Raw genomic sequence first — 12216 nt, forward strand, 5'->3', positions numbered from 1 at the left:
GGGTGTTAGGCTCAATTCAGCTGGCTATGTGAGGCTACTGGAAACTATAGTCAAAGCCTGACTGGAGAGGGTTGCTGCTAGAAGGCCATATGTGTGGAAGCAGGATTGGGCTCTTTGCTATACGTCTTGAAAGAACCAGAAGTGATTGTTGGAGAATTTCTATGACTTTGCCAGCCCTAATTCCCTCGATTGTAATCCCATGGATTACTTATGTGTGGGACATGGTTGAGGAATACACTAAGGCCAAGGAGGTATTCAAAGGTCTTCCCAGGTACAGAATGCATCAACCAGTTGTCTTGAGGCTGTGATGGAAGCTGAGCAAACTTATCTCTTGGCCATAATTTAATTGATAGTTTTTTGGGGTAGGGGATGGAATATTGAGTTTTCTTTACCTTCAATCAGATTTAGCCTGATCCTTGTGTGTGTGTTTGTGTCTTCTCTCACTTTTGCACCTGTCACGTGAAAACTTCATATCATGTTAACCACACAAGGACTGTTGTTGAACAAGTGGAAAGTAGGTAGAAGAAACACAGCTGAATGCTAGAATTCTAGGAGACTAGTGGGGCTGTTTGCATCAGTGAAAATTATTTCAATAAAAGGCTAACATTAGATCTTAAAATCCAAACTTTTGTTCTTTATTTATGCAAGTAGTCAACATGTCTTTTTTTACTATTTAAACAGTTTCAAGTTTTTGAAATACTTTTGTATTGTTTCTTTCTGGTCAGGTTTCGTGGCCAGGCAGGTAGCTATATTTTCAGGTTGTTCAATCCAGAGTTTGTGATCAATATTATTAGAGAGAAGGGTAGATGAAAGTTGACGCAGCTTTTCTTCATCGGGAATCTGAAAGAAAGGGAGAGAAAAATACAATTTAAAACGTGTTATATGCAACAGAAGCAGTATTGAATTAAAATAGCCAGTTAGTGCCATACTTAATGTACGTACATCACTGAAAAGCAAATTTACTGTAGTACTTGTCCAGAAATAACATCTGTTGTGGATGTGTTCTACTTAAAGACAATATATTGGAGGGAAATTCCTGAGTCATTCATTTCTCTTGTTACCCATATTATGTCCACCCCCTACAATAAACCACCACACCATTTCTTTCCTCCTCAGGTCATTGATGCCCTGAAAATCTTTCTGCAGCCATCAATTTGTAACTCTTCAAAAAGGAGAGCAATCAATCCAGCAAACCCTCTGCTCTCAGAAAAGCAACAAGCATTGTCTCCGGTCTCTGAACTAGAATCCAATTTAAAAAGAAAAAGAAAAAAGAACTTCAAAAGAAATTATAACCATTTGAGGAGGGTAAAATGAATTGAGGTGACTGCTGTAGTTGATTGACCCATGGAAGATGGAAAGTAAAATCGAGATTTTAATTAATGTACACTAATTGAACATAATTAAACACATGCAAATCTTTTTGACTGAGCAAAGTAATTAATGCAAAGCTTGGAAAGGATAAAATGAAGGATGAGAGATGCAAAAGTTGAGAGAGTTTGGATGCTGGGAATGTGAGAACAACCGGCTTTGAGGAGCAGGAATCAGTGATAAAAACAATGAGAACAGATGAGTGGACGGGGGCTGCATGCCAGTTGGTCAGGTGAGTCGTGTTTCATAGCACTTGTTTATGTTATTGGTTCAAATCCTGCCTTAGCCAACCTTGTCTTTCATACGTTTTGGGTCAATAAAATAAAATACCAGTCACGTACTGAGGTCGATGGCACTGAGTAATATCCTGCCTTCAAATTTCAGGCCTTTTGCCAGAAATAAGTATTCGGATATTTTAGGATGTAGTTCACCAGAAATAAAGAAATAAAAAATTTAATTTCATTCCTTTAAGTCCAGCTAGGTTTCATTTATTTTGTCAATCCTGGCCGAGTAGAACTATGGTTAAAGACATTCTAGCCATGACCATCCGCCCGATCTTATTTAGGAGTATCTTGGGTTACATTATGCACCCTTCACGTTTTAAACATTGTAATGTGTGATTTGAGGGAGATTTGGTTGTTATTTCAAGGGGGTTGTCTGCGGTCGATTCAACTTTCTCTGGAAATGTAAGAATGTGCTAATATTAAGAAATTATCGTTTTAGTTTAAGAATTTGTAATTTATAGCAACCGATGTTAACCAAGCGTCGACATACTGGAAATAACAGCCAAAATTGTTTCAAAAAACACTATTTTTAAAAATTTAGAAAGAAAAAAAAAACAATAACGAATGTAATTCTATATTATAATATGCGTTGGAGACAAAAGTCGAGGGTGATCCCAGCTGAAACATCTTTTATCGTGGGTCTGTTTAATTAAGTCTGACTTAATGATTAACAGCAAAATTAAGAGCTTTAACAGAAGTTGCACTCGACTAAGGCATTCTCTCGATATAACTCGACAAAATCAAAACATTTCACTTCAAGTATTTCCGTGGAAGCAAATGAGTTCGATTCTGTTTTCTGCTGGGAAATTTACACACATGAAACGGGTAAGAACAAATATGCAAGGCTTTTTTTTCTTCAAGTTTATAATGAGACATTGCTGGCATAATTTCGTTATATCTAAACTCCACAACCGACGGAGATACCCCAAGTGAGATGTTTTGATTTTGTCGAGTTATATCGAAAGAATGCCCTCGACTACTCATTCAGTTTTGTGATATTGGTGGTCGTCTTTCGTAAGTTTGTTTATGGTGAGGAAATAGAGAATCCCGAACCGATACTATCTTTTTCCCTCCACGTCACACCGAAGCCCACACGGGCGATCGCCAAGGGTTGCTGTTTCACTTACCTGTAGAATCACTTTGTGCATGCTGTCTATCTTCTCCAAATATTCTTTACAACCGGCATCGTCTTGGTGTTGATGTAAAACAGCTGAGCAAGCATGGCACGCTTGAGCGATGACCGCCCCTAAGGGCCACGAGAGCTTCTCGAGTAAATCCTTACGGACGACAATATACTGAACAATTACACCTGCCATGGATTTCTTTTCAAAATTTTAACCCAAAGAGACACAATAAATACCAGAGTACCAATGGAGATTTTATTAATTGAGCACCGACAAGAAACGGACCGAGGAACCTCGCCAGCAAAACTGTCATTGGTTAACATTCTTCAACGCACTGACTGCTGTGGTTGTTGATGATGTGTAACCCTAGGCCAGCCCTGATAGCGTAGTACTCTGATCAAAGGTATTCCAAATATGATCATCCAGGGTACTACTTGAGAACAGTGGTCCCGGTGCGCGCACTCGCCTAGTCGCGCATCCGCGCTAGCTAGTCGTGACTAGTCGATCGTATTACCTAGCAAAGTAAATAAAACACAAAATAAATAAATGGATCTTTTCGGTTTGAACGGCAGTTTTTCTAGCGGTGTCATATGAAATTGTCACCCATAATTATGACCCTAGTATCGATCTATTGCATCTCAATCTGTTTTAGGGTTAGGGGTGCGAGGTGCGGGGAAGGGTATCTTTTTCTTCTTCACAAATGTAAATAAATCCAATCTGTTTCTTAAACGAGGGACATATTCATACGGCACAGAATGTTTTCACCTCAATAGACGTCATTGATTGGTTTGAAATTGCAGAAATTGAATAAAAAAAACAACAAATATCTTATAAACTATAGAATTTTCTCAATAAAGCCAAGAGAAAAAGATGTTTTATAAACACATTCTACCAGAATACGAAGTTTAAAAGTGTTTAGTTACGTGGAAATTATTTTTAAAAAACTGCCGTTCAAACCGAAAAGGTCCAAAAACACAAAGTAAATAATTTATTAAACAAAGTTAATAACACACAAAAACACAAAGTAAGGATCGACTAGTCACGACTAGCTAGTGCGGATATGCGAGTGCGCGCACCGGGACCACTGTTCTCAAGTACCATCATCCAGCCTATCTGTTTAGGACTACACTATCTAATGCATTTTTTATTTAAAATACAAGCTGTGTTTTGAGTGGACGGGTGCAATTTTACTGCTATTTCTAGTAGATCGAGCGATCACTTAAAGCAGCCATTCTCAACGTTTTTGATATCCGGGGCCAGATCCAAAATCTCGATATTTTAGGGACCCATACAAAAAAAAGAAAAAAAGAAAAGTAAAACACAAGTCAAAGAAAATTTCATATTTATGGAGGCAGCCACAAGGATGCTTGAGGGCCGCCTTCGGCTCCGAGAACCAGGTTGAGAACAGCTAACCTAGACAGTACAGTGCGACTGAAGATAGTTGGCTGCTATTTCTAGCAGGTGAAAACGACGGTTAGATGTATGTATATTGTTTCATTCCCAAGTCAGCGCTGTAACCATGCTGTCCATTTTAATAGGTACTGTACCCCTAGAACTACATTTTTCAATCTGTCCTTTTCTTACTGGTAGACTGTGGTATGCAGGAGATTTAGCTACAAGTTCGATTTCCCTCTCTGTATTTATTGTTTAAATACTGTCAGGGTTCGACTTGGCCTTTAGTTTTCTTTCTCTAGCTGCTACAAGTACCCGGAACAACTTTCGTTTTTTTTTTTTTCTGAGTTTCTGATTATATACTTCAACCTTCTGTCATGAGGGGAAAAAAAACCCCGTGATATGTGCATTCCACAACTTTGATTCTTCATAACTGTCTTTGAAAAAGTACAGATTTCTTAAAGGACATTTTTTAGAGATACATTTTAGATTACAATTATGCGCGAAAAAAAACAACCAAAAATATAAGAAAATATCTGGAAAATTTCCGAAAAACTATTCCTTTAACAAAATCCTTTGGGTAGGCGGATATGAGCCTTCAGATAATCTTTTCAAAAAGTTCCATCAACGTAATTTACATCATCTGATATGTATCCGGAAAATATGTATTTTAAAGAAAGATATTAAAAGTCAGACTTCTGCTGTTAGACCAAAAGAAAATTTTCATTTATTCTTTATTATTTTATTTGTGTGTGAAAATTAAGAAGGTAAAAAAGACTTGTTTTAGTGGCTCAAATAAGACGACCTTTTTATTTATGATTGACAAAATGAAACCACAGAGCACTGCAGAAAAAAGGCAAAATATAAAATTTTGGTGTAAGGCCAGTGATTTGTGGAAAGGGATGAGTCGATGCTGAACTGATACTTTATTTTATCAACCCTGAAAGGATGAAAGGCAATGTTGACTTCGGTGGAATTTGAACTCGAAAAGCAATGAGTCGGAAGAAATGCTGCTAAGCATTTTGTCACCTTCTTGAAGTAAAATTATGTTCGGTGATAAAATGAAGCGAAAACTATAATTCCTATCTTGAATCAATTGGATGGATTTTTCCCCTTTTTCTAATCCCTGTGCAGATAGTTTTTCCATGTCCTTGATCGGCTTCTTTTCTGTCTGTGTCTTTCTCTTTATAACCCTTAAGTCTGTGCCTCTCTATTTTCATTATCTATTGCTTTCTAATCGCCTTCTACTTTTGTCAGTCGGTATTCGATACAAGTTGTCAGATGTAACTTATTAGGACCCGAAACGAATCACAGAATTTGAAACCCAGTCTCGATTTTACTATGAGTCTCTTCCTACTGTTCTTGGCATTTGCATTAAGAAATTTACGAGTCAACTGCTTTATTTAGATAAGTCCTATTGTTTTCTGAGGATCCTTAGGTTAAATACAGTTCAGACTAGATAACAGACGAAAAATCGTTTGTTTAGTCTGGCCTAATTTAAGTAGAGGAAAATATAAGGATTTAGTCTTTTTCATTCGCAAAATGAATCCCCTTTAATTTTGCTCAGATTGCTTTCAATTTTGGTGTATCGATGTAACTCAGAATTTTGATTCCGATCAACAAATTACTTTATCTCGTAAATTAAAGAATCTGAGGTTATTTAGAATTAAAGTTGGGAAATTTGGGTAAATTTTAGCCAATCAACAGACAGCGAGGCATTAACAGCTTGTTGCCATGACAACCTGCACGTTGTGTTGATTTACTTCTCCTGCGTGTTTGGTTTTAATGAAAATTTATATTTATCAATTAGAATTTTATGATAGATATTTTCCATCAATTGTCTTAATATCTTTCATATATAGCAAAAGTTGTTTGCAGAAGAGCATCTCTCTTTCGCGCCTGGCGAAAGAAACACGTCCTACATGTCATCAGAAGACAATATAACTCACCCCCTCAACTCGACAGCCCAGCTTGACTTGTTACTATAGAAACAGGCACCTGTATGTTTGTGGCTTTCGATTGGCTAAAACTACCCAAAATTTGCAAACTGTAAAAGCCACTAAGTTTTTATTTATTGATTTATGGCGAAAATTAATTTTATGTCAATGATTACTTTACAAAAGTAAACCAATACATCAAATATGAAATCAGTTGGGATAAAAATCGAAAAGTGATAGCCAAACACAAAAGATCCTCAATCGCTTTTCATCCGAAAGATTTCCTCTCTGACTGGCATTAGAATGTCATCCTAATTGCCCACCGAAATTAAGTTACGGTTCTACAAGCTCTGAGTCCAAATCTCGCAGAGGTCACCTGCGACCAAATATTTCGTTCGATTATATTCATATAATGCATCTTACGTGTGATTAGAATTATAACAAAAGATATTTATAAACGCTCAAGCTCAAAGCCACTGTTTTTTTTTTTTCTTTTTTGTTAACTCTCACCATTTTTCTTTAAGACTTATTCTACGCCCTTGCTAAGTGTCAACGCCACTCACCTCCTTTTTAATTTTTTTAATACACGTAAACATCAGGTCAAAGTAATTTACTTCCGGGCACTGATTTGGCGCCGGTGACTACGTGACCCACGCAACCTCACGCAATCTGAACTAACACCATAAGCAAAGGTCGTTTATGTTTCGATGCGCTTCTTTTTATTCTTGTTACGTAGTTTATTATGATTGTTACTAACAGGCAGTTCTTTCGTAATATTATCTTTTATCTTTACCTTGTCTCAATCATTGAACTATGGCCATGCTGGGGCAACACCTTGAAGGGTTTAGTCGAACAAATTGATCTCAGTATTTAGTTTATCGAGCTTTTTCCAAACTTCTTAAGCAAACCAACACCAGTTATCAAGTGGTGGTGGTGGGGGGGATAAACACACACATATATGTGGCAGGCTTCCACACAGTTTCTAGCTACTAAGTTCACTCAAAAGGTATTGATCGGCCCAGGGCTATTATGCCGAAGATGTCATGCAGTGGGACTGAACCCGAAACCACGCGGTTGCAAAGTAAGCTTCTTAATATTGTTCTCCATAAGCCAAAGATTTAAAAGCTGTCCAAATACTTTTTGAATTGTTCAGACCGCTTATAAAACTGTCTGTTGCTCCATTCCCTGGTTCACTTTGAGGAGCCCTGTACCGACCTAACTAAATATCAATTGAGGAGGGCATTGCCTTATCTTTCTCTCTGTCCTTCACTATCATTTTTTTTATATATATAAGAAAGTCTCCCCAACAGGTGAAAAGCCGCTTAGTGTAAGAGACTATGAAGAACGAGAATTTAAGACGAAGGAAATGAATTTACTTTTGACTTGAAAGAAGTGAAGAAACTATGACAGTCAAAAGACTTTCTTATTCGTGACGACATAACAGCGTTTCGATGAAGATGCTGGGAGTTTCAAATCAAACGAGATGGCCCTAAGGATCTAGGACGAAGAAAGTTCATCAGAATATTTTCACTGGCAATAAAGATAGAAAAAAACTCACGTCGATGTGAGAAGGGTTGCAGAGATGAAGCATGGGAGGGAGCAATCAAATGCGATTTGTTTCTGAACTCAGTTGAGGGGATCGAAGTGACAAGATGGTGCACATGCCTAAATATGACAATAGTATTCCATAGGGGGAGTGTGAGATTGTGACGTACATGCTCTAATAAAAAAAAAAATCAGTAATCCTTTAGATTGTTTGAACCACCACAGCAATTACTACGAGACGTATGCGTGTCTCTCTCTCGCTGCTCGGCAATTGATATCGATTTGTTTATGATCCCGTAACTGAGCTGTTTAGCAAAAGAGACCGATATATTAAGTACCAGACTTTAAAAAATAAGTACTGGGGTTCCATTTATTCAACAAAACCAGTCAAGGGGATGCCCCAGCATGGGCGCAGTCACATGACTAAAAGAAGAATAAGAGAATAAATAATGTGAATTAGCTTCAGATCAACAGTCAAATTGGCTTCTGTAGATGTAGCGGAAGATTAGCAGGTCAGCCAGATTGAGAATCACAATCTAAGGAGAGTACATGATTAAAAAAGCCCAGAAGACATCTGGACCCCACCGAACAATATCTAACGTTGTCATCATCAGACATAAACCCTCAGTGCTATATTAAACATGATTTAACATACTTAATATCCCAGATATTTAAAATTTCGCCTAAAATAAAGTCATTAGCGTTAATGATAATTCTTTTAAGTTAAGGCAAGAGAGACAACTTTGCGTGTCCTTTTCAGAACTATCTGTTTAAAGATAATTGTTGCAGCCGTGAGTTACCAACCAGAGATCAGGAGTTCAGTTTTTCACTATACAGTATAAATGTATAGTGTAGTTTCAAATTCTGATGTGTGTGAAATCAATGAAACGATTGCCTGTAAGTCACAGAAACCGATTCAAGTTATAAAAACTTCAAAATGAGGGTGAAGGAGCAATACTTTGTGACTTTTGGGGGGAGTTTTGTATCTTGTATTCTGGAAATTCAATAGAAATACGCTAAAATATAATTGGAGGTGCTTCTCTAAGTAAAGAAAAAGCAGCAGCTCGAGTTGGGGTGTTCTGGCAAAACTAATTATTGGTGATTAAAAGTGAATTAAAATGGCCACACCTGAATGAATAACTTCTATAGGAATTAGTTTAAGCACAATACTATTATAGGAGGTCCATGTTTTTAAACCACATCCTTAAGAGATGTCGTTTAGAAGACACACACACATAGAACGATCATGGAACTCTGTCGTTCGTCAACGAGGATTCAGTTGTTCGATCAACTGAGATACCTGCTGCTGAATTAACGTGTAAGTGATTGAATTTTCCAAAGACACATGTACCCATAACATAATTCTCATGCATAAATCAATATAAAAAGACTTTATTTTTTGAATTACACGTACATTAAACAGAATTCTATAGTTTCTATCAGTCCAATTTTGGTAAATTTTAGGAAAATATATTTTAATAGCAGAAATCAAAGAAGTATTTACACACATCTATGTATGTTTGAGGGCGGAGAATGGGGACATGAAGTTCGAATCATCCCGCCGGCATCAGGTTTACAATTCTTCATCCCGGAGTTCTTAAACAAGGAACTAGTTGGAAAAGATCCTACATTTTTACTATTACACCTGTCTCACTTTAAAGCTGAAATTTGTATTTTCCTTGTGGTTTTTGATGTTTTGAACGAACCGTTTTGCAATGGGGACTGTTTTCAATAGAACACCGGGGAGACTACGGAAGGTCAAGACTTGTCGCTTTTCTCATAGAGAAATACTCCATGTAGCGCTAAATAAATAAAAGTGTGCATCTGAGTCGAAACCGTTCCGGCAGTCATTCAATTTATTAAGTCTGCACAAGTGAGCACGAATGCATACTTCTAGTAGGAGACTGTTTCTCTGCTATTTCTAGCAGGTCAAGGTATTGCATACAGACGTCTTCTCACCCTAAGGTTGTCAGCTACACGGGATGAGAATGTACGGAAAGAATAAGTGATTTCCGATGGTTTTGATTTTCGTTAAAAATACATAAAAAAAAAAACCAGATTTTCTTTTAAAATTGAGGTGGATGTAATAGTAAAAATGTACTCCAATTTCCTTCATAAAGCACAAATCGAACTAAAACTACAGGAGATTACATTCGCACAAGAAATCATGCAGTGGGATCGAACCTGAGACCTCGTGGTTGAGAAGTGAAGTTATTCGGCTACACCGCATCTACACACATTCATATACAGACAGAGACGCACGTTCATATACCTACATGCATGCATGGGGTTAAATAAGATGTTGAAGGCGAAACTCGAAGTCCCAGTCAAACCAATATTATCAAAAGAAAAATATAAAAAACCAGAAAGAATCATCTATTGTCTAAGTCAGTTCTCACAGAAAAGACCAAAGACAAAATGATTCCAGCCGTGACCGTCCTATCTTTCTTTATATTATCCAGTGTGCCCTTCCAATAAAAACCACTGTGTTTGATTTGTGTGACATTTCGTTGTTACTTCACAAAGACGCTTCCTTTGATTCCCCAGTCAAATGGGTTTGATTTTCGGTACCCATCGCCATTCACTCCTTAGAGACAACTGTTTACATATGAAGAGGGGGCAGCCTCTTCCTCCCACTTCTCTTTCTATATCTTTACGAAGAATTTCAAGCTGAACATCTCTCTGTAGTGAGAACTCAAGGTAGAATATCTTGAGAGACTCCTTAAATTTGAAAAACTATCAATTAATATCATACCTGCATCCAACTAGTTCTTTGTTTAAGAACCCCAGGATGAAGAATTGTAAACCTGATGCCGGTGGGATGATTCGAACTTCATGTCCCCATTCTTCGCCCTCAAACATACATAGATGTGTGTAAATACTTTGATTTCTGCTATTAAAATATATTTTCCCAAAGTATTCTATACATATCAATAAAATAAATAATAACTAAATACAAGGGTTATTAAAGACACACACATACTCGCGTGCGTGTGTATGGATATTGTTAAAAACTGAATTGATAATGTTTATAACCTCAGTTCTGTATAACAAAGAATTATTCTCCAAAGAACATTCAAAAGCCCAATACAACTTATTTTATCACAAGTGTCTCAAAAAGGTGGTGAGCTGGCAGAACTGTTGGCATGCCGGAAGAAATGTTTTGTGGCATTTCGTCCGCATTTACGACCCAGGTTCAAATTACGTTAGTCGACTTTACAGTTCATCCTTCTGGTGTTGATTAGAAAAGTAGTTAATAATTATTTCAACTTTATATTGTGGAGGAACCTGTAAAGTCAATTGTTGACGCGACCAAATTTGCAGGTTGAACAATATCTTCTAATCTGATTCCGAGTTGAACTGAACCAGCTGCAAAACATAATTCTAGAACTTCAAAGCTCGCCCTACGATTCCTGTTGAAGCAATGGCAGTGGGCAGGTTGAACATTTCACAATCCCAACAATAATTCCTTTTTAGAATCATAAGGCGAAATAAATTCTACAAGTATTTAGAATCAAACTTGTTTAAACTTCAAATTACTCTCTCATAATGAACCTAATTACGTGTGTGTATTTACATGTGTTACATGCGAATCAACGTGCGACAGAAAATCATCCTTCCACCTTACACAGCAGCTTCTAAAGATTCCTATACACACACACACACACGGCTAACATTTACAGACAGGATGAGGCGTGTGTGTATACATTCGTTTAAAGTCAGTGGCTTCTTCAGAATGATCTTATAACACGCATGTGTGTAATATATATATATAATGCGTTTAATATTCATGATATATATTTGAAGACTCAAAAAAAAACTATGTCAGTCTGACATAGTTTTTATATATTCATAAACCTTTATGAATATATAAAGGTTTAAACCTTTATTCGGTTTATGAATATAAAAGCTCGCTCTTGACTACATACATAAACTTGATAAGTGTTGTGTCTTAACTTCTCCTTAGTAACCAAGGACTCCTTTCCATCCTGATTCTTTATATACACTGCACTCACATTAGATACAACTCTATACCCCGCTGCCCCACTTGTCACTTATATACACACTGGTGTAGGTTCCATACACACGTATAAGGCGACATGCTAATTTTTTAGTGCTTTTCTTTTCAGTTACAACGTGTTAATATGAAATATTGAATGAGATGAGGAAGAGAGAGATGAAAGGCGGGAAAAGGAAAAGAGACTGAGAGAGATTAGGGAGGGAGGACGTAGAAAGGGAAGACAGAAAGAGAGAGAGAGAAAAGGGTTTTAGAAAGAGTAAAAGAGGAAGAGAGATAGAAAGGGAGAGATAATGAGCGAGAGGGGAAGGAGAGCGTTGAGAGTGAGAGTGAGAGGCTGTTGAAAGGAAGTTAATGCAGACTGTGAGAGTGAGAGATTAGGGAGGAAGGATGTAGAAAGGGAAGATAGAAAGAGAGAGGAAAACGTTTTTAGAAAGAGTAAAAGAGACAATGAGCGAGAGAGAGCGTTGAGAGTGACAGTGAGAGGCTGTTGAAAGGAAGTTAATTTCTCGTTTGCATTTCCGATATAAGAGCTCTAGCAAAAGGGG

General features: G+C 37.2%; 1 protein-coding gene across 1 annotated transcript; it reads right to left on the reverse strand.

The window, feature by feature from the left end:
• Positions 1–611: 611 nt before the first annotated feature.
• Positions 612–3278, reverse strand: LOC115223545 (putative peptidyl-tRNA hydrolase PTRHD1). Its single transcript, XM_029794181.2, has 2 exons — positions 2780–3278; positions 612–840 (listed from the first exon to the last, which is right to left on the reverse strand). Exons 1-2 carry the CDS (start codon positions 2966–2968, stop codon positions 670–672), a joined length of 360 nt encoding a protein of 119 aa, XP_029650041.1. The 5' UTR covers positions 2969–3278; the 3' UTR covers positions 612–669.
• Positions 3279–12216: the final 8938 nt, after the last annotated feature.

This window comes from Octopus sinensis, linkage group LG23, assembly GCF_006345805.1.
Source record: "Octopus sinensis linkage group LG23, ASM634580v1, whole genome shotgun sequence".
Taxonomy (NCBI): domain Eukaryota; kingdom Metazoa; phylum Mollusca; class Cephalopoda; order Octopoda; family Octopodidae; genus Octopus; species Octopus sinensis.